The sequence below is a fragment of the Chlorocebus sabaeus genome, chromosome 16 (assembly GCF_047675955.1).
Source record: "Chlorocebus sabaeus isolate Y175 chromosome 16, mChlSab1.0.hap1, whole genome shotgun sequence".
Lineage (NCBI taxonomy): Eukaryota > Metazoa > Chordata > Mammalia > Primates > Cercopithecidae > Chlorocebus > Chlorocebus sabaeus.
In genome coordinates this window covers 10467249-10494637 of record NC_132919.1, presented here as the reverse complement: position 1 = coordinate 10494637, position 27389 = coordinate 10467249, and the positions used below count along the sequence as shown (strand labels likewise).

The 27389-nt window shown below is 48.7% G+C and overlaps 1 protein-coding gene across 1 annotated transcript; it reads left to right on the top strand.

Annotated features, from left to right (window-relative positions):
- LOC103242387 (myosin-3) lies at positions 1-27389 on the top strand. The gene is made up of 39 exons (XM_073004698.1): positions 1-204; positions 2047-2190; positions 2943-3099; positions 4214-4241; positions 4930-5038; positions 6286-6378; positions 7509-7572; positions 7654-7752; positions 9216-9319; positions 9403-9541; positions 10875-10993; positions 11077-11226; positions 12579-12749; positions 12847-13169; positions 13267-13330; positions 14539-14626; positions 14709-14826; positions 15201-15324; positions 15417-15553; positions 15635-15890; positions 16079-16321; positions 16407-16583; positions 16691-16836; positions 16917-17007; positions 17444-17833; positions 17943-18069; positions 20065-20183; positions 20354-20550; positions 20889-21072; positions 21731-21896; positions 22190-22314; positions 23136-23444; positions 23891-24094; positions 24171-24296; positions 25447-25617; positions 25709-25813; positions 25980-26075; positions 26183-26320; positions 27242-27389. The coding sequence occupies exons 1-39, from the start codon at positions 1-3 to the stop codon at positions 27266-27268; spliced, it is 5832 nt and encodes a 1943-aa protein (XP_072860799.1). The 3' UTR covers positions 27269-27389.

The following is a 27389-nucleotide window of genomic DNA, read 5'->3' as shown; positions in this document are numbered from 1 at the left end:
ATGAGCAGTGACACTGAAATGGAAGTGTTCGGCATAGCCGCTCCCTTCCTCCGGAAGTCAGAAAAGGAGCGGATCGAGGCTCAGAATCAGCCCTTTGATGCCAAGACGTATTGCTTTGTGGTGGACTCAAAAGAAGAATACGCCAAGGGGAAAATCAAGAGTTCTCAGGATGGGAAGGTCACCGTGGAAACTGAGGACAACAGGGTAAGACTCTGCACCTCCACAGGCTGCTGACCTTCCACCTGGTCATACCTGCTTGCCTGGGGTATGCATCTGCCCAACCCCAACCACTTCCAGATGTGGCTCCAGCACTGGAATGCCGCATACCACGTAGCCGGGGGCTTCCCAGGTGTCCTTGGAGAAAGCAGAGTAAATACTGGCCTCAGGTTCCAGGGTGGGAATAGAGTCTGGCTGTGGCTGATTAAAACAATGAGTTCTCAGGTATTTTTGTCCATGTTCACTGTAGGCCAGAGGGGCCCAGCTCCATGTGTCCAAGGGTGTGGAGTTGGGAGTTCAACATGAAGGACAGCTGTTTTAGGACACCCTCCTTTGGTAGCCTAGATTTGTCCCAAATTCTAGCAATGGCTGTCTAACTAAGGAAATAAGGAAAATGTGTTAGGGGTCCTAGGGGACCACGAGCTCAATGAAATAGCGGCTTCCTTGTATCATAAAGGTGATGAGCACTGCAGCCCACTACATTCTGGTCCAAGCCATTGTGGGGGTGCTGCGAGGAAGTGAGGGGAAGGAGGGAGGAAGGGAGGGAGGGAGGGAGAGAAAGAGAGAGAGAGAGAAAGAAAGAAAGAGAAAGAAAGAAAGAAAGAAAGAAAGAAAGAAAGAAAGAAAGAAAGAAAGAAAGAAAGAAAGAAGAACTTAAAAGAGGAAAAAGAAAATAAAAGAGACAAGTAAAGGAAATAGTATCATTGGGTTGGGCATGAAGGAAAAAGGCATTAAAAACCGCCCTGCAGGTCTACCAGCATTGGAGCTCCCAGAAGGTGGCTCTCTGTGTATTTCAGATAAGGAGCTAAGAATGGGCTCCTAACACATCAGGGAAGCTAGATACAGTGAGTGATAATCTAAGACAAACCAAAGAGACCATCATAGACAGTGAGGGCCCATTGGCTGGGATGGTTTGAATGAATCCCTGCTTGAAGGCAGAGAAAAAGGCGGGTTTCCCATCCACACTGTCCAGAGAGGAAACCAGGAAAACTGACCGTTTCAGAGGAGGTCACAGAGAAAACGGAGTGAGGACAGAGCAGGGGAGAGGAAGACAAGTTCCCCACCTGCTGTGCCTGAGGTCCTCCCGCCCTGGGAAGCCCCAGGCTGTGGGGGTTTCTCCTTTTGAGAGAAGGGCAGGTGCTGGGAACCACTGCTCTGCCTCATGGTGCCGTTTGCCTGACTTCTAACACTCTGACCCCAGAAAGGGCAGGAAAGGGGTGGGGAGGGCAGCTGAGGGGCCATTTCCTAAGCATGCTGGGGCTGGGTGGTGAAGGGGGAAGACGTGGGCCAGAGCCAGGGGCCGGACAGCTGCTTTCGGAGAGCTCAGAATGTTGGCGATCTGTGGGCACCAGCCTGGCGATCCAGTGGCCCTCCCTCATTCTCTTTGGTTCCTGCCTCACGACTGCAGAGGACATACATGTCATTTTCTCTCAGTAGACAGGAAAGAGCCAGTTGCTGGAGTCAGCTGCTGGAGCTGGAGTTTGGTCCAGGCAGTGTTACGGACTGAGCTGAGAGGTTCCCGCTGGCCCCGTTCCCAGCCACCGTCGCCCACGTCACCCACAGAGATCCTCTTTTCTCATTCCTAACATCCGTTTCTCACCTCAGGCCCACTGGGGAGGAAAAAGACAGCCCCGAGTAACAGAAACAAACCCCATTCCATCAGCACCGCCACAAGCCGCCCCATGGCCTTTCCTCCTCTCGCCGTGAGCTGGGCTTGCTCTAGGGCTGGGCCCTTCCATCTCGGCGCCAGAGTCTCTTGGTCTCTTGGTGGGGGCAGCAGACAAGACGTGCAGACAATCTTAGTGAAGCTCTGTGCCTCTTCCCTTTTAGACCCTGGTGGTCAAACCAGAGGATGTGTACGCCATGAACCCCCCCAAGTTCGACAGGATCGAGGACATGGCCATGCTGACGCACCTGAACGAGCCAGCCGTGCTGTACAACCTGAAGGACCGTTACACATCCTGGATGATCTATGTCAGCGAGGGCTTTCGCCGTGGTTTCCCTGGGGCATTAGATAGGCGGGCGGGGGAGGGAGGCAGAGGTATGTGTGTGGGCTGCGGGATTCTGGAAGATGACTGCTTGCCTAGCTGGTGAACAAAAGACAAAGAGGGAGGAGAAAGAAGGCAAGAAAGCAAGAAGTGGATGGGGCAGGAAGAAGGAAGATGGGGAGGAGGACCAGGAGCCGGAGAATGGGGAAGCGGGGGCCAGGCTTGGTCACGGGGCACTGTGACTTACCAACTGTGGGAGGGTCCCCTACTCCCCTTTTCGAGTCTCAGTGCCTCACTATAAATAGGAATGGTAGCCTCCCCCCTTTATGAGTTTATCCCAAAGAAACATAAGATAATAATTAAGGCAACCGGGCGCGGTGGCTCATGCCTGTAATCCCAGAACTTTGGGAGGGTGAGGCGGGAAGATCATGAGGTCAAGAGATCGAGACCATCCTGACCAACATGGTGAAGCTCCATCTCTACTAAAATACAAAAATTAGTCGGGCGTGATGGCACGTACTTGTAGTCCCAGCTACTCTGGAGGCTGAGGCAGGAGAATCACTTGAACCCGGGAGGTGGAAGTTGCAGTGAGCCAAGATTGTGCCACTGCACTCCAGCCTGGCAACAGAGCGACACTCCATCTCAAAATAATAATAATAATAATAATAACAAGGGATTTTCCATAGGCACATACACACATACACACATATACACACATATATGTTTTTCCTCCTACAGACCTACTCGGGCCTCTTCTGTGTCACTGTCAACCCCTACAAGTGGCTGCCAGTGTACAACCCCGAGGTGGTGGAAGGCTACCGAGGCAAAAAGCGCCAGGAGGCCCCGCCCCACATCTTCTCCATCTCTGACAACGCCTATCAGTTCATGCTGACTGGTGAGTCTCCCGGGAGGAAGCACGGGGCGCTGGAACAGGCATTGCATGAGGCGCGTGGCAGCTGCCCTTTGGTCCCAGGCTGGATCCCATCTGATGTTTAGCGCAGGGAAAGGAGGAAGAAGGAGCCAAAAGCGGCAGAAAGGGGCCACAACATGTAGGGCCCTGCATGCCAACGTGACAAGTTTGGATTTAATGCAAGTTAGAACATGCAAAACGGAAATGGATGTTTTCATGGGTCAAAACTAAAAACTGACCATTTTATATAGTTTACCCTAATATGACAAGAACAATGGGAAGCCACTGGCGGTTTTTTTTTGGTTTGTTTTTTTTTTTTTAGATGGAGTCTTGCTATGTTGCCCAGGCTGGAGTGCAGTGGTGCGATCTCAGCTCACCACAACGCCCGCCTCCTGGGTTCAAGCAATTCTCCTGCCTCAGCCTCCCGAGTAGCTGAGATTACAGGTGTGCATTACCATATCTGGCTATTTTTCATATTTTTAATAGAGATGGGGGTCACTATGTTAACCAGGCTGGTCTCAAACTCCTGACCTCATGATCCGCCTGCCTTGGCCTCCCAAAGTGCTGGGATTACAGGCGTGAGCCACCGCACCCGGCTGCCACTGGCTGATTCTGAGTAGAGACTTGACCTCTCTGAGTCTCAGTCTCAAGAAGGAGGCTTTTGATATTGACCAAAGGATACAGCCGGAAGGGAGAAATCGGTGCTGGTGATCTGTCCCCAGAATGGTGACCCTGATAAGTAATAATGCATTGTATATTTCAAAATGGCTAAAATCATATATTTTAAATGTTTTCTCCACAAAAAAAAGTATGTGAGGTGATAGATTTGTTAGTTAGCTTGATTTAATCATTCTGCCATATAAACATGTATCAAATCATCACATTGAACCCTATAAATATATACAATTATTATTTGTCAATTAAAAATAAAATAAAATAAAAAGCAGATGGAGGCTCTTCAGATTCCCACCTGAGGCTAAACAAAAAATGTAAAGGAAGAGGAATTGTGCAATTTAACTCTGGCTGCTTCAGAGTTGGGTCGAATCAGGAAGCTCTTCTTATATCGCCATCAACTCTATTTTATTTTCTCCTCTGGCAGATCGTGAAAACCAGTCCATTCTGATCACGTAAGTATCCATGGCATAGAATGGTTTCATAGCTGTGACCAAATGTGCCACTGGCTCTCTTCTGTTCATTAGAAAGTGTTTGGAGCAGAGTCTGTAACAAAAAGATCAGGCTGGGCGCGGTGGCTCACGCCTGTAATCCCAGCACTTTGGGAGGCCGAGGTGGGCGGATCTCAAGGTGAGGAGATGGAGACCATCCTGGCTAACACGGTGAAACCCTGTCTCTACTAAAAAAAATACAAAAAAAAAATAGCCGGGTGTGGTGGTGGGCGCCTGTAGTCACAGCTACTCGGGAGGCTGAGGCAGGAGAATGGCGTGAACCCGGGAGCCGAAGCTTGCAGTGGGCCGAGATCGCGCCACTGCACTCCAACCTGGGCGACAGAGCGAGACTCCATCTCAAAATAAAAAAAAAAAAATAGAAATAAAAATGAAAAGATCGATTTGGGAATGGGCAGGAAGGTCTGCATAAGGCCTCAGAAAAATGGAATTACCCATACTTGGGTCAACTGAGCAAGTGACTGTGGCACCTGTGCCCTGGGCCTCTGCCTTCTCAAGTGGTCTATCACATTAGTGTGGTGGGTGTGTGTCAGAGGTGGCTCAGACCATGCCCAGGCCTCAGTACGACATCCTGGAAAGCCTGTTTATACTAACAAACTGGTTTCTTTCTCTCTCTTTTGATCACTCTGCATAGCGGAGAATCCGGGGCAGGAAAGACCGTGAACACCAAGCGGGTCATCCAGTACTTTGCAACAATTGCAGCTACTGGGGACCTGGCCAAGAAGAAGGACTCCAAAATGAAGGTATGGATGGGAGAGCAGGGCTTGCTTTGCTTCCACTTTTAACTGTGATCTTAACCTCAGAATGAGGGGGGCCAAATGCCCTCACATTTCCCGCTCTTCGGGGAATGGAGGGCAGGCTAGGATTTACTATCTTGAAGGACAGCCAGTCAGCTTAGACAACACCGTGTGGAGTTGATCTTGTAGGACTAGATCCCGGGATTTCTTAGAAGACAAGGCTCTAGGGCTAAACTTTAAAGGTCAATCTGTAGACAGCTCAGAGAGCTCGTTCTTTTATGGCAGAAACACATATACCAATGTGAGTGACTCACAGCCTATCCTGGCCTTTTGAAACAAATGTATTACAGCAGCATGAAGTGAATACGGACAACTGACTGGAGAATCAAGGGATTGAAGTGTTAAAGGAATGTTCAGTCAAGAGACCCCCAACTGTAGGCCAAATATAACAAAATGGCAAAAGTGTTTTGAGTAAGACGTACTGCTGATTTGGTTGGTCCTCGGATTGGAAAAGTCAAGGAGGGTGGGGATTTATCAGGGCAAGTTAGAGTTGCAGAGTGGGTGAGCATTTTTTACTGTCATTTTGTGGCTTAAAAACATGTTACCTCAGGTTGGGCTCGGTGGCTCACGCTTGTAATCCCAGCACTTTGGGAGGCCGAGGCAGGCGGATCACCTGAGGTCAAGAGTTCGAGACCAGCCTGATCAACATGGAGAAACCCTGTCTCTACTAAAAGTACAAAATTAGCTGGGCATGGTGGCGCATGCCTGTAATCCCAGCTACTCGGGAGACTGAGGCAGGAGAATCACTTGAACCCGGGAGGCGGAGGTTGCGGTGAGCCAATATCTTGCCATCGCACTCCAGCCTGGGCAACAAGAGCGAAACTCTGTCTCAGAAAATAAATAAATACATAAAAAAATAAAAACTGTTTCCTCAGGCCGGGCATGGTGGCTTACACCTGTAATCCCAGCACTTTGGGAGGCCGAGGCAGGCAGATCACCTGAGGTCAGGAGTTTGAGACCAGCCTGACCAACATGGAGAAACCCCAAAGTACAAAATTAGCCGGGCATGGTGGCGCATGCCTGGGGTCCCAGCCTGGGGAGGCTGAGGCAGGAAAATTGCTTGAACCCGGGAGGCAGAGGTTGCGGTGAGCCAAGATCGTGCCATGGCACTGCAGCCTGGGCAACAAGAGCAAAACTCCGTCTTTTTTTTTTAAAAAAAAGTTTCCTCTTCTTCCCTCAATTTCTTGCATTAGGGGACGCTGGAAGATCAAATCATCAGTGCCAACCCCCTGCTGGAGGCCTTCGGGAACGCCAAGACCGTGAGGAATGACAACTCCTCCCGTTTCGTGAGTATGAGTTTGGTTAAGATGGAATTTGCTTTGTGTCTCACAAAATAGGCAAGAGCCCTGTCCTCAAAGAGTGTAGAGACCAGAGGTGACAGATGATGAAAAACAAAACAACCCGATGGGACCATTTCAGATAAAGATAAATTCAGGCTAAGTTCAATGAACAGCGTGTGTGAGAGAGGAACTGGGGGCCAGGCTTGCTTTAGGCAGAGTGGGCAGGGAAGGCCTCTCTGCAGGGCTGGCACAGGAGCTGAGGGTTACAGCTTGAGAAGGAGCCCAACTTAAAATGACAGGAAGGAGCAGGGACGAAGGAAGGGCAAGGGCAGTCCCTGACACGGGGAAGGGCCTGGTGTAGTCAGGGCACCTACAGAGGGTCTGTGTGGTTGTAGGGAGGAGGGCAGGGGGGCCAGTTCCATGAGATGAGGTGGAAGAGAGAGAGAGAGAACTGGTCATTTGGGAGCCATAGGCCATGAGAAGGAGCTTGGATTCCTTTCTAAGTGTAAGAGGAAGCTACTGAGGGATTCTATAAGCCAGGAAGTGATATGCTTTGATTTACACCTTGAAACAATCACTCTAGTTACTTTGTTGACTAGATATGTTGAGGTGGGGGAGGAGCATAGAATAAAAGAGATAAGTAAAAAGAAATAAGGAGAAACCCCAAACTGGATGGAGAAGAAGGGAGAAGAGGAAGGACATATCTAATTTCAAACTGTAGGTGGGGCCGGGTACGGTGGCTCACGCCTGTAATCCCAGCACTTTGGGAGGCCGAGGCGGGCAGCTCACGAGGTCAAGAGATCGAGACCATCCTGGCCAACATGGTGAAACCCCGTCTCTACTACAAATCCAAAAATTAGTCAGGTGTGGTGGCACGTGCCTGTAGTCCCAGCTACTCGGGAGGCTGAGTCAGGAGAATCGCTTGAACCTGAAAGGCAGAGGTTGCAGTGAGCTGAGATGATGCCACTGCACTCCAGTCTGGCGACAGAGCGAGACTGCGTCTCAAAGACATAACATAATAAAACAAAACAGAAATGTTAGGGGAAATAGGCTCTTATTCACATTACCCATGAGATGAATAGGAACTATTGGGCCACGGTGGAATCTGGTCTCCTCCTGAATCCCGCCCCATACAGGGCAAGTTCATCCGAATCCATTTTGGAACCACTGGGAAGCTGGCCTCTGCAGATATTGAAACTTGTAAGTAGATCCATGGGGATTCAATGGCGTCTCAGAGTAACTGGCAACAGTTTGAAAGAGAGTCCTGTGTTTGTGTTCCAGATCTGCTGGAAAAATCAAGAGTCACTTTCCAGCTGAAGGCTGAAAGAAGCTACCACATCTTCTACCAGATACTTTCTAATAAGAAGCCTGAACTCATAGGTGAGGAAGTCACCAGTGGGGCTGGTGTTTTAGGCAGTTTGACTGTGATCACTAGACTGAGGAGAGTTGTATCTACGTATGGTTACTCTACAGTCAACAGGGAAAGTTTATTTTATTTTATTTATTTATTTTGAGATGGGGTCTCACTCTGTTGCCCAGGCTAGAATGCAGTGGCATGATCATAGCTTACTTGCAATCTTGACCTTACCAGGTTCAAGCAGTCCTCCAGCCCCAGCCTCCCGAGTGACTGGGACTACAGGCACATGCCCCCACACCCGGCTACTTTTTGTATTTTTTGTAGAGATGAGGTTTCACCATGTTGCCCAGGCTGGTCTTGAACTCCTGGGCTCAAGCAATTTGCCCGACTTGGTCTCCCAAAGTGCTGGGATTACAGGCGTGAGCCACTGCACCTGACCAGGAAAAGTTTATTTTAGAAATGAGATGTGACTATCTGGGCAGTCACATGCCAATTTGAAAAACCTAATCAAACAGAGGGTAACAAGAACAGACCATTCCTGACTAGCTCTGGTTTATAAAAACTTTCTGAGCAACTGAACATCTAACTGTCCTTTGGCGCCCCCTTGTGTTCTGGCACAGAAACAATCTATGGCCAAATGAGCCACCAAAGCAGAATAAGGAAGCCCATGGAGGTACTACGCACTTCCCTTGTTCACCCTTCACAGTGGTCTCCGTGCACACTGCTTTCTTTGCTCTTTGGCTGTGTTTGCTCAGCCTTCTGGTCTCCAGCTTGGAAACAGGCTGCAGCATTTCAACAGATTTTAGAAAAGGCAATGATCATACCAAATGACCTGGGTGGGCTCTTGTCCTGACCCCCACTCAGCCAGTTTTCCCTATTGACTTCTCCCAGCCGACACTGATACGCACCATTAGCATGCAAGGCAAGGAAATTTAAAGGTTCTCCCTAGGGTCCTTCCTCTCCATTGTGTGGGAGACTGAAAAGTCTTCCCTGGACTATATTTTCCATGACAGCCTGCGTATTGTGGAGCTGCCTAAAAGATTTTTAATGTTGACCGGGCGCGGTGGCTCACGCCTGTAATCCCAGCACTTTGGAAGGCCGAGGCGGGCGGATCACGAGGTCAGGAGATCGAGACCATCCTGGCTAACACGGTGAAACCCCATCTCACTAAAAACACAAAAAAGTAGCCGGGCGTGGTGGCGGGCGTCTGTAGTTCCAGCTACTCGGGAGGCTGAGGCAGGAAAATGGCGTGAACCTGGGAGGCGGAGCTTGCAGTGAGCCGAGATCGCGCCACTGCACTCCAGCCTGGGCGGCAGAGCGAGACTCTGTCTCAAAAAGAAAAAAAAAAAAAAGATTTTTAATGTTAAGTTCAATTTGGGATCCAGCGGTAAAAGTTCCAGCCCAGGGTGCAGGAGCTCAAAACACTCACTGGGTGGGTTTTTTTCTTTGCATCCACATGACCTCCTGGAACTATTCGTCATTTCAGAGCTGCTGCTTATTACGACCAACCCTTACGACTACCCGTTCATCAGCCAGGGGGAGATCCTCGTGGCCAGCATAGATGATGCGGAGGAGCTGCTGGCTACTGATGTAAGTGGAACCAACAGAAGGGGTGGGTGTTCCCCCTCCATCACCGGGGCCAACCGGCTGACGTGCTGTCCTTTCCATGCCAGAGCGCCATTGACATCCTGGGCTTCACCCCAGAAGAGAAATCTGGGCTCTACAAGCTGACAGGAGCCGTGATGCACTATGGGAACATGAAGTTCAAGCAGAAGCAGCGAGAGGAGCAGGCCGAACCGGACGGCACAGAAGGTACAAAATCAGTGTGACAGGCCACAAACCAGAGTGGGTGGCTGATCCGCTGAGGTCACTTGGTGCTGCTTTTGAAAGCAATTAATCCAGTCAGGCACAGTGGCTCGCACCTGTAATCCCAGCACTTTGGGAGGCTGAGGGGGCCAGATCACCTGGGTTGGGAGGTCGGGAGTTGGAGACCAGCATAGCCAACATGGTGAAACCCCATCTCTACTAAAAGAAAATTAGGCTGGGTGTGGTGGCTGGTGCCTGTAATCCCAGCACTTTGGGAGGCCGAGGCCGGTGGATCATGAGGTCAGTAGATTGAGACCATCCTGGCTAACACGGTGAAACCCCATCTCACTAAAAACACAAAAAATTAGCCGGGCGAGGTGGCGGGCGCCTGTAGTCCCAGCTACTCGGGAGGCTGAGGAAGGAGAATGGTGTGAACCTGAGAGGTGGAACTTGCAGTGAGCTGAGATTGCACCACTGCACTCCAGCCTGGGCAACAGAGTGAGACTCGATCTCGAAAAAAAAAAAAAAAGAAAAGATTAGCTGAGCATGGTGGAGCACACCTGTACCAGCTACTCAGGAGGCTGAGGCACAAGAGTCAGACAGAGTTTTGCTCTGTCGCCCAGGCTAAAGTGCAGTGGCGCGATCTCGGCTTGCTGCAGCCTCTCCACCCGAGTTCAAGTGATTCTCCTGCCTCAGCCTTCCGAGTAGCTGGGATCATAGGCACACACCAACGTGCCTGGCTAACTTCTTTGTATTTTTAGTAGAGACAGGGTTTCACCATGTTGGCCAGGCTAGTCTCAAACTCCTGACCTCAAATGATTCGCCCGCCTTGGCCTCCTAAAGTGCTGGGATTAAGGGCGTGAGCCACCGTGCCCCGCCGGTACGCACGAGAGTTTCCTGAACCCAGGAGGCAGAAGTTGCAGTGCGCTGAGATCACTCCACTGCACTCCAGCCTGGGCGACACAGTGAGACCGTCTCAAAAACAGAAACAAAAACAATTGAAAGCGATTAATCCTTCCATCCGGAGAAGTGAATGACCCTTTCTGGGCCTCAGATGCCCATAGCTGTTGTTGCCACTCGCTTTTGCTGAATCACTCGAATAGTCTTGTTTCGGATGCAGTGAGGGATGACCAGGGCTTTCTGAAACCCAGCCCTGCCTTTTCATAAAGTCCATCACATTCTCTGAGTGACTTAGCTTCCATTGGCCACGTATATGCAGTTTAGCCACAGGCAATGCACAAAAGGTACCAAGATGAACTCAGCCAACCTTTGAAACTTCTGGATGATTTTCAAAGCAGCTCCTCTGCTTTTCTAAGTATTGTCCTTGTTTTCTTGCCAGTGGCTGACAAAACAGCCTATCTGATGGGCCTGAACTCTTCGGACCTCCTGAAAGCTTTGTGCTTTCCTAGAGTGAAAGTTGGGAATGAGTACGTGACCAAAGGTCAAACTGTGGATCAGGTAACTGTTTCGAGGCCGGGGAAGGGGGCAGGACCCTGCTGGCCACTGCCTTCATACCCATTAGCTGGTCTTTCCCCTGACAGGTTCACCATGCTGTTAATGCTCTTTCGAAATCAGTTTATGAAAAGTTGTTCTTATGGATGGTCACTCGCATTAACCAGCAACTGGATACGAAGCTTCCAAGACAACACTTCATTGGCGTTTTGGACATTGCGGGCTTTGAAATCTTTGAGGTTTGTGTTAGTTACATGCATATTTTCGTATGGCTTCCTGTGAGGGAAATTGGTTTCATGATCCTAAAGGGAAGAGAGCAAGGTGGCTGTCTTGTGGTTTCCTGTAAGAAACTAGATGGAGAGTGGATGGAATAGAGGAGCGGTACTTACTGGAAAGGTTTGTGTTAGGTTTTTTTTGTTTGTTTGTTGTTTGTCTGTTTTTTGAGACTGAGTTTCACCCTGTCACTCAGGCTGGAGTGCAGTGGTGCAATCTCGGCTCACTGCACCCTCCGCCTCCTGAGTTCAAGGGATCCTCCTGCCTCAGCCTCCTGAGTAGCAGGGATTACAGGCGTGTGCCACCATGCCTGGCTAATTTTTGTCTTTTTAGTAGAGATGGGGTTTCACCATGTTGGTTAGGCTGGTCTCGAACTCGTGACCTCAAGTGATCCATCTGCCTCGGCCTCCAAAGTGTTGGGATTATAGGCGTGAGCCACTGCACCCGGCTGGGTTTGTATTATTTTAAAGGAGGGGAAGATGTCTATCAAGTGGAATTTTAAAGGACATTTTGAAATGGATAAAAGAAAAAAAAATTAAATGCAATCACTGATTAGGGACTGCCATAAAAGAGATACAGAGAGTTTGATAAGTTAATCATGCACTATTTTCTATAAATATACCACTGGTTCTGTGGTAGACATGCATAGCCACGGCCGGGCATGGTGGCTCATGCCTGTAATCCCAGCACTTTGGGAGGCCGAGGCGGGCATGTCACGAGGTCAAGAGATCAAGACCATCCCGGCCAACGTGGTGAAACCCCGTCTCTACTAAAAATATAAAAATTAGATGAGCTTGGTGGCCCGCACCTGTAGTCCCAGCTACTCTGGAGGCTGAGGCGGGAGGATCGTTTGAACCCAGGAGGCAGAGGTTGCAGTGAGCCGAGATGGTGCTACTGCACTCCAGCCTGGTGACAGAGCAAGACTCCGTCTCAAAAAAAAAAAAAAAGTGCATAGTCACTCATCAAAGTGTGTATTTAGTGTTTCCCAGGTACAGGACATGCAGGTGAAAAAAATAGATGAGCTTGTAGTCTAGTAGAGAAGAAATAGAAGTCTATATGGCACATGGAAGAGTAACTACAAAATAAAGTACATAAGAGATGCCCAGACCTTGGGAACTCAGGAGAGGGAGAAATACCTTCTAATTGGAAGTTTACAGAAGACTCCAAGGAGGAGATGAGGCAGGCCTTGAAGACTGTGACTGTATCTGAAAGTATTAATGTGTTTGACAAGAACCTGGGGCAATGAGGAGGAATGTTGACGGTCTTTAATTTTGAAAGAAGTCTAACTTTTCACATGAACATTGTATTTTGTTGTTAGTATAACAGCCTGGAGCAGCTGTGCATCAACTTCACCAATGAGAAACTGCAACAGTTTTTCAACCACCACATGTTCGTGCTGGAGCAGGAGGAGTACAAGAAGGAAGGTATCGAGTGGACATTCATCGACTTCGGGATGGACCTGGCTGCCTGCATCGAGCTCATCGAGAAGGTATCCAGTTCCATCCCCACCATAAGCTCTTCTCATAGACTCTTCTGCTCGTTACGGCAGCTCACATTTACCCCTCTGCACTTTGCCTTCAATCCAGCCTATGGGCATCTTCTCCATCCTGGAAGAGGAGTGCATGTTCCCCAAGGCAACAGACACCTCCTTCAAGAACAAGCTGTATGACCAGCATCTTGGAAAGTCCAACAACTTCCAGAAGCCCAAGGTGGTCAAAGGCAGGGCCGAGGCCCACTTCTCATTGATCCACTATGCGGGCACCGTGGACTACAGTGTCTCAGGCTGGCTGGAGAAGAACAAGGACCCTCTGAATGAGACCGTGGTCGGGCTGTACCAGAAGTCCTCCAACCGGCTCCTGGCACACCTCTATGCCACGTTTGCCACAGCAGATGGTAACAGGAGTGCTGTGTGTTCATGTGATCTCCCTCCATTTGTTCCGCAGTAACAAAAAACCTTTTAGATGCACCTATAACACGTGCCCTCCTTTATTGCTTTCAGCTGACAGTGGAAAGAAGAAAGTTGCCAAGAAGAAGGGTTCTTCCTTTCAAACTGTCTCTGCCCTTTTCAGGGTAAGAAAAATACAAGTTTGTTTGTTTATGATTGGTTTAAGTCATATCAAAACGAGCAATGTTGAGATTCTAAACTTGATTTGTTCGAGAGTACTAGTGTTGTCTTAATCTGATTCTGTCACTTACTGAAGTGAAGTGACAGACGATGAAATATAATAAATATGGTCGGGCCGGGCGTGGTGGCTCAAGCCTGTAATCCCAGCGCTTTGGGAGGCCGAGACGGGCGGATCACGAGGTCAGGAGATCAAGACCATCCTGGCTAACCCGGTGAAACCCCGTCTCTAGTAAAAAATACAAAAAAATAGCCGGGCGAGGTGGCGAGCGTCTGTAGTCCCAGCTACTCGGGAGGCTGAGGCAGGAGAATGGCGTAAACCCGGGAGGCGGAGCTTGCAGTGAGCCGAGATCCAGCCACTGCACTCCAGCCTGGGCGACAGAGCGAGACTCCGTCTCAAAAAAAAAAAAAAAAAAAAAAAAAAAAAGGAAATATAATAAATATGGTCTAACCAATGTGGGATGACAATATCACTATTATTTTATACCAAAGATAGCTGAGTTGGCTGGTCTGAGTTTCCAGCACAAACTCTCCAATTTTCCTAAAGGACACCAACAACAGACCTCATGCTCCCAGTGGATCCATCCCCTGAGTTGATTTCAGAAAGCATTTTGTACTTGGCGAGCCTCTGGCTCACTGGGAGACAAAAGACAATTGTATCAGTTACTAGCCTACACCTCCAGCCATAGGACCTCTAAAAGACTGAGTTAGGCCGGGTGCAGTGGCTCACGCCTGTAATCCCAGCACTTTCGGAGGCCAAGGAGGGCAGATCACGAGGTCAGGAGATCGAGACCATCCTGGCTAACACAGTGAAACCCCCGTCTTCATTAAAAATACAAAAAATTAGCCGGGCGTGGTGGCATGTGCTTGTAGTCCCAGCTACTGAGGAGGCTGAGGCAGGAAAATTGCTTGAACCTGAGAGGTAGAGGTTGCAGTGCGCCAAGATCAAGCCACTGCACTCCAGCCTGGGCAACAGGGCGAGACTCCATCTCAAAAAAAAAAAAAAAAAAAAAAAAAAGAGTTAAATCATTTCACTATCCTTTAGAATTGATGATGAATTTTAAACATAGATCTTATTTTCATTACAATGGATCTCTGTCTTCATAAAAACCTACAGTAGACTGGCAAATGTCTTTTTTTTGTTTTCTTCTTTTAGGAAAACCTGAACAAGCTGATGTCAAATTTAAGAACTACTCACCCTCACTTTGTGCGTTGTATAATTCCCAATGAAACCAAAACTCCAGGTGAGACACCTGCTGGCTTGCTACGTGGTGCTCAGTTTTTAAGAAATTCTATGTCAGGCTGATATCTCGCTTCTGTTCCCAGGGGCTATGGAACACAGCCTTGTCCTGCACCAGCTGCGGTGTAATGGTGTCCTGGAGGGTATCCGCATCTGCAGGAAAGGATTCCCGAATAGGATTCTCTACGGGGATTTTAAACAAAGGTCTGTAATAAACATGTTCTATATGCTTGGGGATGAGATGTATGAACACTGGAATTTGAGAGGGAGAAAGATTGGTAAGAAAAGAGCAGTTATGGGAACTGAACAACCTACCATTTGGCCAAGTCATATATATTTGTTTCTTCCATGGTTTTCTCTGGAATTTATCCGATATACAAAATGACAGGAAAAGCTCCGGCCGAAGAGTCAAGAGACCTAGATTCTAGACTGCTGTCGAGCAATGTGACTCCGAGCTAGTTCCTTCATCTCCTGGGACCTTGGCCTTCTGCCTATAGGAAGAGAGGCCTGAACTGCATGTTCTCCAAGGTTTGTGTCTTTGCCAACAGTCTGTGATGATTTCCATGTCTACAATGCAGGTACCGAGTGCTCAATGCCAGCGCAATCCCTGAGGGACAATTCATTGACAGCAAGAAAGCCTGTGAAAAGCTGCTGGCATCCATCGATATTGACCACACTCAGTACAAATTTGGACATACCAAGGTAATGCATCAGTCCTGACAGATGCTGGCCTGTTTGTCCTCTTGACACAGCTTCTCCAGGAAACTGACTCGTGTCACCTTCTGCCCCACAAGGTGTTCTTCAAGGCTGGCTTGCTGGGAACCCTGGAAGAGATGCGGGATGATCGCCTGGCCAGACTGATCACCCGGACACAGGCTGTGTGCAGAGGGTTCCTCATGCGTGTGGAATTCCAGAAGATGGTGCAGAGGAGGTCCAGCAGGGTCTTTGTTCAAACATGAGCTCTTTGGGGAAGGGGAGTCTCTCTCAGAAATAAGCAATGTCTTGTTTTTAGGGAGTCCATCTTCTGCATCCAGTACAACATTCGCTCATTCATGAACGTCAAGCACTGGCCCTGGATGAAACTGTTCTTCAAGATTAAGCCCCTCCTCAAGAGTGCGGAGACTGAGAAAGAGATGGCCACCATGAAGGAAGAATTCCAGAAAACCAAGGATGAACTCGCCAAGTCGGAGGCAAAAAGGAAGGAGCTAGAGGAAAAACTGGTGACTCTGGTCCAAGAGAAGAATGACCTGCAGCTCCAAGTCCAAGCTGTATGTGTTTAGCAATATTTTTTTTTAACTCTTCTAGATTTGATTATTTATTTAGAAAAATTGGGTTATTGGTGGGGATTTTTGCTTTTTAATTGAAATGTTTCATAAAGAACTTCATATATAGCAAAATACTGGAATGTTGCAAACCTTATATCATTAAAGGAAATTATTATTCTTTCTTTTTTAAGGAAAGTGAAAATTTGTTGGATGCCGAGGAAAGATGCGATCAGCTGATCAAAGCCAAATTCCAGCTCGAGGCCAAGATCAAAGAGGTGACAGAGAGAGCTGAGGATGAGGAAGAGATCAATGCTGAGCTGACAGCCAAGAAGAGGAAACTGGAGGATGAATGTTCAGAGCTCAAGAAAGACATTGATGACCTTGAGTTGACCCTGGCCAAGGTTGAGAAGGAGAAACATGCCACAGAGAACAAGGTATTCTTTTTGTAGGTGTCTCTAGCTTGATATAGTCATTGCAAACGAAACTCTAAGCTTATAATTGCTTGTGGATTCTTCTTAGGTTAAAAACCTTACTGAGGAACTCTCCGGATTAGATGAAACAATTGCAAAGTTAACCAGGGAGAAGAAGGCCCTCCAAGAGGCCCACCAGCAGGCTTTGGATGACCTCCAAGCTGAAGAAGACAAAGTCAATTCTTTGAACAAAACCAAGAGCAAACTGGAGCAGCAAGTTGAAGACGTAAGTAAATAATGCTCATCAGGAGTCCTAGAACTCCAGGGTTGGAAGAGCCCTCAAGGGTCCTCTTGCAAAGCATTTGTTCCAAAAGGAAATGGTGCCTTTTTCAGCTGGAAAGTTCCCTAGAACAAGAAAAGAAGCTCCGCGTAGACCTGGAAAGGAACAAAAGGAAATTGGAAGGAGACTTGAAGCTTGCCCAAGAGTCCATATTAGATCTGGAGAATGACAAGCAACAGCTGGACGAAAGGCTCAAGAAGTATGCCCCTCAACCACTGGCTTCCATTTTGCAAGTTACTGTGTATCTTATCTTCATGCAGTCTCCATTTCTCTTCACAGGAAAGATTTTGAATATTGTCAACTTCAAAGCAAAGTAGAAGATGAGCAGACACTGGGCCTCCAGTTTCAGAAGAAAATCAAAGAGTTGCAGGTAGGAGCCGTCTGCATTTCTCTCTTCCATGTGAGGCCACTTACAGTGAGCTGGGTGCTGTCTGCTCTAAGTCATTCAGAGCAAGTGGGCAAGACTGTGGGGCCACCTGTCTCATGGTTCCCTTTCTGCTAGACTGGCCTGGCCATGATGAACCGTTTCCCATAACATCTGACAAAATCCATAATTAAAGTATTTAAGTTAACAACTAAAAGTTAACATTTAGTTGAGTGGAAAATGTTCAGGTTTGGTCACTGCAGGAGTAATTACCATGTTCAGGTAGAAAAAATTCATGTGAGAGGAAATTTGCAATATTCATTGGGGGGGGGGGAGTCTAAGACTCAGTTTGTCTAATGGGAAGGGAAACCAGCCTGTTTTTGACAATCAGAGTCCCCGGGGGGAACCGACTGCCCACGGGGTGAACTGCTGCCCTCTACAGGCTCGAATTGAGGAGCTGGAAGAGGAGATAGAGGCAGAGAGGGCGACCCGCGCGAAGACAGAGAAACAGCGCAGTGACTATGCCCGGGAGCTGGAGGAGCTGAGCGAGCGGCTGGAGGAGGCGGGAGGCGTCACCTCCACGCAGATAGAGCTCAATAAGAAGCGGGAGGCAGAGTTCCTGAAGCTGCGCAGGGACCTGGAGGAGGCCACCCTGCAGCACGAAGCCATGGTGGCCACGCTGAGGAAGAAGCACGCGGATAGTGTGGCCGAGCTTGGGGAGCAGATTGACAACCTGCAGCGGGTCAAGCAGAAGCTGGAGAAGGAGAAGAGCGAGTTCAAGCTGGAGATTGATGACCTCTCCAGCAGCATGGAGAGTGTGTCCAAATCGAAGGTGCTGCGGGGCGGGGCGGGGCGGCTCAAGGCTTTCCATCAGAGAGACTCCGTGGTCATTCAAACCTGACTTTGCCAACTGACTCTGCTCCCCTTTCTGAATCCTTCAGGCAAATCTGGAAAAAATCTGCCGAATGCTGGAGGATCAGTTAAGTGAGGCCAGGGGCAAGAATGAGGAAATTCAGAGGAGCCTGAGTGAGCTGACCACACAGAAGTCTCGTTTGCAGACCGAGGCTGGTGAGCAGAAAACCGGTGGGGCCGAAACCTCCTGGCACCCAATGGGCGAAGCTGGCCAAAACCAAGGGCAGGGTGTGTTGGGGGGAGAATCTCTAGGGAAGCATCTTTACAGGAGAGAAGAAATGGAAATAACTCACAGAAAGAGCCATTTGAAATAGCCTGAAGGGAGAGAACATGAAGAGTTCAGTAAGAACAAGAGAGAAAGAGGAGTAGACCAGAAAGAGAAGGGGCTCAAAATATCATCTCATTCAAACTCTTTCAAAATTAATATAAACTTGCATCAAACAGACTCTGATGAGCAGAAATGAGACTAGAAATTAAGAGCCAGGGCCTTGCTACTTCTTTCTGCACATTAACTCCGATATTCATTGTCTGCATCCAAGTTTTTGAGAAAAAAGAGAGAAACATGGCCACTGTTTAAAGGTCCTGGTGTATAATAAAAATATAAGGGAGGCCAGGTGTGGTGGCTCACGCCTGTCAACCCAGCACTTTGGGAGGCCGAGGTGGGCGGATCACCAGAGGTCAGGAGTTCGAGACCAGCCTGGCCGACATGGTTAAACCCCGTCTCTACTAAAAATACAAAAATTGCCAGATGCAGTGGCTCACACCTGTAATCCCAGCACTTTGGGAGGCTGAGGCAGGTGGATCAAGAGGCCAGGAGATCGAGACCATCCTGACTAACACGGTGAAACCCCGTCTCTACTAAAGACACAAAAAATTAGCCGGGCCTGGTGGCAGGTGCCTGTAGTCCCAGCTACTTGGAAGGCTGAGGCTGGAGAATGGCGTGAACCCAAGAGGCAGAGCTTGCAGTGAGCCGAGATCGCACCACTGCACTCCAGCCTGGGTGACAGAGCGAGACTCCGTCTCAAAAAAAAAAAAAAAAAAAACCCAAAAATTTGCAAGGCATGGTGGCGGGCACCTGTAATCCCAGCTACTTGGGAGGCTGAGGCAGGAGAATCACTTGAACCTAGGAGGTGGAGGTGGCAGTGAGCCGAGACTGTACCATTGCACTCCTGCCTGGGCAATAAGAGTGAAACTCCGTCTCAAAAAAAAAAAAGTAAGGGAAGTTTATTTGGGGTTTTTGCCTAGAAAATGTGGCTCTACCCAGCCCTGGTGCATCCTTACAGGTGACTCCATCCTTGGCTGGCAGTCACAGCCAAGACAATGAAGAGAAGAAATTTGGTAGCCGCTTTTTTTTTTTTTGCGGGGGGGACAGAGTCTCACTCTGTGACCCAGGCTGGAGTGCAATGGCATGGTCTCAGCTCACTGCAAACTCGGCCTCCCAGGTTCAAGCGATTCTCCTGCCTCAGCCTCTTGAGTAGCTGGGACTACAGACACATGTCACCACACACGGCTAATTTTTATATTTTTAGTAGAGACGGGGTTTCACTATGTTGGCCAGGCTGGTCTCGAACTCCTGACCTCATGATCCACCTGCCTCGGCCTCCCAAAGTGCTGGGATTACAGGCGTGAGCCACTGTGCCCGGCCTATGGTAGCCACTTTTACAGTCATGTTGGAGGATTCACCTCTGAAATCATAAAGCCCCATTCCATGTTTTTCTCTTACCTCTTTGTTAGCATATAAACTTGAACTTACCCTATTCACCCAAGAGTCTAACCATAGATATAAAGCTCTAATTATTTCTCTATGTATTTATTGATAACAAATCAACAAACAGCTGGAAACACCTGCCACTGGGAAGGTCTGATGTGAGTTATTAGGTGCTCCTGGTAATACTTACATTTACAGTTCTTCTCAATGGATTTTTTTTTTTTGACAGATGTCAGTCCCACCTTCCAGTAGTTTACAACAATATCTTATCAGTTCTGCTGTCAGTTTCCTTTTCATGAACAATATACCTTCTCCCTCAAGAAGAAACTATACCTTATCCTTTTCTCTCTCCCCAGATCTTAGCACAGTGCCTTACACGTAATAGAAACTTGATGAGTGAATGAGTGAATGAATGAAATGAAAGTGTTTCCTTCTGGACACAGGTGAGCTGAGTCGTCAGCTGGAAGAAAAGGAAAGCATAGTATCCCAGCTTTCCAGGAGCAAGCAAGCATTTACCCAGCAAATAGAAGAGCTCAAGAGGCAGCTGGAGGAAGAGAACAAGGTACATCATTGAAGGGAGGCTTCTTTGCTCAGATTTTTAAATATCACCTGCGGGAGGAAAAATAATAGGCAACTTCATTCAGTAGGTGGTGACAGAAGGGACACACTTGGATTGCATCATGCACTTGGCACTGAATATATCAGGTGCTCTTCTCTTTTTAACTTCTGCAGGCCAAGAACGCTCTGGCACATGCCCTGCAGTCCTCCCGCCATGACTGCGACCTGCTGCGGGAACAGTATGAGGAGGAGCAGGAAGGCAAAGCCGAGCTGCAGAGGGCGCTGTCCAAGGCCAACAGTGAGGTTGCTCAGTGGAGGACCAAATACGAGACGGACGCCATCCAGCGCACAGAGGAGCTGGAGGAGGCCAAGTGCGTAGCTCTGTTTGCTTTTAGAAGAACTACTTGAGAATGAATTCGATGAATTTATTTTTATTACTAGACGTTTCCCCATCTCATGTGTCTTTAAATGCGGTGCTGGGCCATTAGAGGGACCTGGCGTTAGCACGTTTTATTAAACAACTTTGGTCTTGGTTAGACACAAGGCAAGTTATTAATCCCGGATTTTGAGTAGACAGGAAATTCTCCTGGGCGTATAGAAACACATGCGTGTCTGAATCACATAGATTAGTGATTCCAATGTGATGAATAGTGATGTTCAAGTGGATGGAAACTTAAATATCAGTTGCTTCTCTTTCATATTCTTTAAGGAAAAAACTTGCTCAGCGCCTTCAAGATTCTGAGGAACAGGTTGAGGCAGTGAATGCTAAATGTGCTTCACTGGAGAAGACCAAGCAGAGGCTGCAAGGAGAGGTGGAGGATCTGATGGTTGATGTTGAAAGAGCCAATTCCCTGGCCGCCGCTCTGGACAAGAAGCAGAGGAACTTTGACAAGGTGTGGGGTCTGCTCTGTGCTGGGTGAATGCCATGATGCAGCGGATTTCTAGTAGCCGTGGAAGGAGGAGAATGCATCCCAGACCTGACTCTGCCCTCACCAGCAGTGTGGCCTTGGGCAAGTCCCTGAACTTCCCCGGGCTGTAGTTTCCTCATCTGCAAAACAGAATGGGAATGGGCTGGGGGTAGAGGTCCCTTTCAAATGTTGTCCATGGAAACAAACCAGTTTCTACCATGTCCATGCAGCCCTAAGCATTTTTCCTTTCAGTACTGCTGGTCTGTCTAAGCTAAGGTCCCATTGGGAGGCTTTCTGGAAGCCCTTCTTTCAAGATGGCAGATAAAGCTGATTGAAACCAATGCTTTAATGAAATATTCAGAAGTAAGGGGCCATTTTTGTGTTAGGAAAAGGGCAATTATGCCCAACTAACTCCTTCTCGAAGGATCTATTTGCTTTTTCAAGATGGCAGTTGTTCCTGACTCATTACCTTGAGTACATTTATGGAACAAAATCTTGATTAGCCCAATAATCAATAACAAGGAGCCAGGTAAGTGATGCCAAGGGTAGCTGTAACTCTGCATTTAATTTAGTTATTTAGTATTTAGTTAGAAACCTAGAGGAGAGGTCAGAAATGGAGAGACCTTCTGTCCCGGTGTTCCAGGTGTTGGCAGAGTGGAAGACAAAGTGTGAGGAGAGCCAAGCAGAGCTGGAGGCATCCCTGAAGGAGTCCCGCTCCTTGAGCACTGAGCTCTTCAAACTGAAAAATGCCTATGAGGAAGCCTTAGATCAACTTGAAACTGTGAAACGGGAAAATAAGAACTTAGAGCGTAAGTCACTCAAAATCCTCTGAAACTTCCTCCTCTCATGCTGTATTGCTCAAGAGCATGCTGGCGTGTGCGGCTTCATTCAGTTTCCTACATACATGTGTGTTAATGCACACACCGGAAGTGTTCACCATCTGACAGGTTACTTTTAGCCTCCCTCTATACGATATCTTATCTCTGGGAAACAGGAAAGCTTAGGATTATAAGAAACCAGGTAAAAAGCACCGAGTCAATGCTTTGCATGTCTGGAAACATGCAGAGGCGTTCATATGCAATCGAAACTTACTTCTTTACAGAGGAGATAGCGGATCTCACAGAACAAATTGCTGAAAATGGTAAAACCATCCATGAACTGGAGAAATCAAGAAAGCAGATTGAGCTGGAAAAGGCTGATATCCAGCTGGCTCTCGAGGAAGCAGAGGTGAGCGCTGGGAGGCAGGCGCAGGTGCAGATGCAGTCATGATGAGCGGCGGCCAGGGAGCCTAGCTACTCCACACTGTGTTTTCATTTTAGCCTTTGTCAAATCACAGTCCTAATGCCTGCTACTTTCCTGTCACACAGCAAAACTGTGAGGCTGAATGAGAATTATCTTAAATTTATTGGAGAAGACTGTCATATTAAAATAGGCCTAAAGATGAGATTTTACAAAATATTAGATGAATTTAAAATATCTACAAAGGGCTTTATGCTCCTAAGAAATATGATGATTTAAACATTATTATTGGTTGATAGTATAATCAAAACCAAGAAGCAATGAAACATGATTTTATTTCTGCACTGAAGATAAATTTGGGACTTTTTTTTTTTTTTTTTGAGATGGAGTTTCACTCTTGTTGCCCAGGCTGGAGTGCAATGGTGCTATCTCGGCTCACTGCAACCTCCGCCTCCCAGGTTCAAGTGATTCTCCTGCCTCAGCCTCCCAAGTAGATGGGATTACAGGCAGGCACCACCATGCCCAGCTAATTTTTGTATTTTTAATAGAGACCGGGTTTCACTATGTTGGTCAGGCTGGTCTCGAACTCCTGACCTCAGGTGATCCGCCCACCTCGGCCTGCCAAAGTGCTGGGATTACAGGTGTGAGCCACCACGCCCAGCCAAATTTGGGACGTTTAAAAAGTGAGTTGTGAATATTGTAGGATTAGATTTAGGGCTATTCCCCTGAAGCTTTTGTTACCTTGCAGGGTAGCGGAGCTGGCTTCATACCATCACGGACACTACTTGATTTGTTTTTGTTTCTTAAAGGCTGCTCTTGAGCATGAAGAAGCCAAGATCCTCCGAATCCAGCTTGAATTGACACAAGTGAAATCAGAAATTGATAGAAAGATCGCCGAGAAGGATGAAGAGATCGAGCAGCTGAAGAGAAACTACCAGAGAACAGTGGAAACCATGCAGAGCGCCCTGGACGCCGAGGTGCGGAGCAGGAATGAAGCCATCCGGCTCAAGAAGAAGATGGAGGGAGACCTGAATGAAATTGAGATCCAGCTGAGCCACGCCAACCGCCAGGCAGCAGAGACCCTCAAACACCTCCGGAGTGTCCAGGGACAGCTGAAGGTTTGAGAGAACCCCTCGGGGAAAAGCCTCTCCCATCCTCACATACTCAGAAATGTAGGCTGGGCACAGTGGTGCAAGCCTGTAGTCCCAGCATTCTGGGAGACTGAGGCAAGAGGCTCACTTGGGCTCAGGAGTTCGAGACCAGCCTGGGCAATATAGCAAAACCTCATCTCTACAAAAAATTTAAAAATTAGCTAGGCATAGTGGCACAAGCCTATGGTCTCAGCTACTTGGGAGGCTGAGATGGGAGGATTGCTTGAGCCCAGGAGGCAGAGGTTACAGTAAGTTGAGATCACACCACTGCACACCAGCTTGGGTGACAGAACAAGACCCTGTCTCAAAACAAAAATGAAAACAACAACAGCAACAACAACTTAGAGATGTAGATGAGGCTCGTGGTCCTAACGCCTCAACTTCAAATAGAATGTTCCTTTTTCTCTGGCTAGGATACGCAGCTCCACCTGGATGATGCCCTCCGGGGCCAGGAAGACCTGAAGGAGCAGCTGGCGATCGTGGAGCGCAGGGCCAACCTGCTGCAGGCCGAGGTGGAGGAGCTGCGGGCCACTCTGGAGCAGACGGAGAGGGCCCGGAAACTGGCGGAACAGGAGCTCCTGGACTCCAACGAGAGGGTGCAGCTGCTGCACACCCAGGTGAAGGGAGGGAGAGGATGAGAGGCGAGGTTCCAGCCTCAGACACACCTGGGTAACAGCCCTCCTCTTGCCCTAGAACACCAGCCTCATCCACACCAAGAAGAAGCTGGAGACAGACCTCATGCAGCTCCAGAGTGAGGTAGAAGATGCCAGCAGGGATGCAAGGAACGCTGAGGAGAAGGCCAAGAAGGCCATCACGGACGTAAGGCATCTCCTTCCCGTTGCCCTCGGGCTGCCAGGATTGCATTGTATTAAAGCCCTCTCATAGTTAGACAGGTGCGGTCTCCTCCAGACACACCTGGTGCACGTTCTGCTCCCTAATCACTCCCATCTCCGCTCAAACTCTCCTGTTCCCTCCTGCACTTTAGAAGAAGGGCATAAGAAAAAAAGGCAGGAAGGGATTATATCCTAGTAGGTCTGCCTGTGGAGAGGTGTGCACGTCTTTCCTTCAACATCTGACTTATTCCAAATATGAAAACAAGAACCCGAGGTGTCAATATCCTACACATTTCTTCCTTCCTGGGTCTCCGAGGCTTTCTCCTGGCAGCCCACAGCGCTCATGGCGCCACCTGCTGCCCGGCGGGAGAACTTTACCCTGAAACGATTTTGCTGTTCCTGTATAGCCTTCATTCTCCAGAGGCCTTCCCTTAATCTCACGATTCCCAAAACTGTGAGGCTGGGTATCAGATCAGACTAAGTCTCAAGCTCCTTTGAAAATATATATTGGTGATAATGAAAAACAAAATTTCCCTGGGACAGGGGAGGGTTTCAAAGGAGGCCAGCTTAAGAAAGGGAAGAAACTTTCCCAGACTGTCCCTGAAGTTCTCATTGCCTCATTGCTAAGGTTATTTTATCTACTGGGTGTAGCTCTGGCCCTCTTCCGGGTTGGCAGAGTGTGCTTCATCACAGTCTCACCTATTGTCCTTTTTCTTTCTTTCTTCCCCCACCCGCCACCCACCACCGAGACGGAGTTTCACTCTTATTGACCAGGCTGGAGTGCAATGGCGAGATCTCGGCTCACTGCAACCTCCTCTTCCTGGGTTCAAGCAACTCTCCTGCCTTAGCCTCCTGAGTAACTGGGATTACGGGCACCCGCCACACACCCAGCTAATTTTTTGTATTTTTAGTAGAGATGAGGTTTCACCATGTTGAGCAGGCTGGTCTTGAACTCCTGACCTCAGGTGATCCACCCACCTCAGCCTCCCAAAGTGCTGGGATTACAGGCATGAGCCACCACGCCTGGCCTATCCTTTTTCTTTAGCATGGTCTCTGGTCCTCTGAGGTCCAGGTTTTGACAGTTCCAAGGCACTGGAGCTTCCTCTGCATCCTAGCGAGTCCCATGTGCTTTTCAGGCTGCCATGATGGCTGAGGAACTAAAGAAGGAACAGGACACCAGCGCCCACCTTGAGCGGATGAAGAAGAACCTGGAACAGACGGTGAAGGACCTGCAGCACCGTCTAGATGAGGCTGAGCAGCTGGCCCTGAAAGGCGGGAAGAAGCAGATCCAGAAACTGGAGACCAGGGTGTGTGCAGGAGGAACCCCGCCCGCACCAAGCTTTTTAACCTCCCGATCATGCTCCAGCCCCTGACTAATATCCCCACCCTCTCCCCCAGATCCGAGAGCTGGAGTTTGAGCTTGAGGGGGAGCAGAAGAAGAACACAGAGTCTGTTAAGGGCCTGAGGAAGTATGAGCGGAGGGTCAAGGAGCTGACGTACCAGGTAAGTGGAAAGCAAATGCCATGATCGTGTCCTCTGTGACGTGCAAATGCCACTCCAGATTCTCCACCAAACTACGGGAAGAAACACTTTAGCCCAGAAAGCTGCCCATGCCGTGTGCAAATCTGCTGCCTCCTCTCCAGTGACATTCCCACTTTCTCATTCTTAGAGTGAAGAGGACAGGAAGAATGTGCTGAGATTGCAGGATCTGGTGGATAAACTGCAAGTGAAAGTCAAGTCCTACAAGAGGCAGGCAGAGGAGGCCGTAAGTGACATAGGTGCTGACTGCTGCACGCACACTGGGCTGTTTCCCATGGTGAGTTCTGAGAGAGGTGCGTGCTGATCTAACCTGCCTTGGCTCTTTGGTTTCAGGATGAACAAGCCAATGCTCATCTCACCAAATTCCGAAAGGCTCAGCATGAGCTGGAGGAGGCCGAGGAACGTGCGGATATCGCAGAATCTCAAGTCAACAAGCTCCGCGCTAAGACTCGAGACTTCACCTCCAGCAGGGTGAGTCGCTAACCTGGGAGGAGCTCCCCAGGGACTGTAGAAGCTTCTGAGCTGGAAGGGACCTCAGAGAACCCTTTACTTTAGAGGTGGGGAGTCTCAAGCTCAGGAAGAGAAAGTGCTTAAAGTCACTTAGCTGACTGGACCCTCGCTAGAATCCAGGTCTGCGAGTCACAGTAAAAACTCCCATCCTGCACATGTACACCATGGAATACTATGCAGCCATAAAAAAGAATGAGTTCATGTCCTTTGCAGGGACATGGATGAAGCTGGAAGCCATCATTGTCAGCAAACTAACACAGGAACAGAAAAACAAATACCGCTTGTTCTCACTCATAAGTGGGAGTTGAACAATGAGAACACATGGACACAAGGAGGAGAACATCACACACTGGGGCCTGTCAGAGGGTGGGAGCCAAGGGGAGGGAGAGCATTAGGACAAATGCCTAATGCATGCAGGGCTTAAAACCTAGATGACGGGTTGACAGGTGCAGCAAACCACCATGGCACATGTATACCTATGTAACAAACCTGCACGTTCTGCACATGTATCCCAACAAAACAAACTGCCATCCTGAAAAGGAGTGAGCGGGTCCCACTGAGCCCTCTCATGCGCCCCCTGCTGGTGACAAAAGTCTGCTGCAGGAGCCCCTTCCAGTCAGCTGAATACACAGCATCAGACAGTAGGTCACTGGCTGTCCAGCGTTCGGGGCTTGCTCTTTCGGAGGGCCAGTTTCTCAGGCTATGGGGTGACTTCGTGTGTGCAATCGTGCATTTTCCCAAGGTCCAAAAAATATCCTGTGTCCCAGTGAAGTAGGCAAGCAATTCTCTGATGCCAGCCGGCGAAGTGGGGGGGGGGGGGGGGGGGGGGGGGAATGTGTCTCTGCCACCCAGCTTAACTCCAGGTGCCTACTTTCTTCTCAGATGGTGGTCCACGAGAGTGAAGAGTGAGCCAGCCGTTCCGGAGCAGGACAGAAGATATGCAAAATGTATATTTTCTTGGTTCCTGACCATTGATACTTAATGTCCATGTGACTCCTTTTCACATGCAATAAACTTTGCTTTATTTCAA

Coding starts and splice junctions, on each gene's coding strand:
- LOC103242387 (XM_073004698.1), top strand. CDS start 1: ATGAGCAGTGACACTGAAATGGAAGTGTTCGGCATAGCCGCTCCCTTC. Junction 17,008..17,443: donor AGAAAATCAAAGAGTTGCAG/GTAGGAGCCGTC, acceptor TGCCCTCTACAG/GCTCGAATTGAGGAGCTGGA. Junction 23,445..23,890: donor GTGTCCAGGGACAGCTGAAG/GTTTGAGAGAAC, acceptor TTCTCTGGCTAG/GATACGCAGCTCCACCTGGA.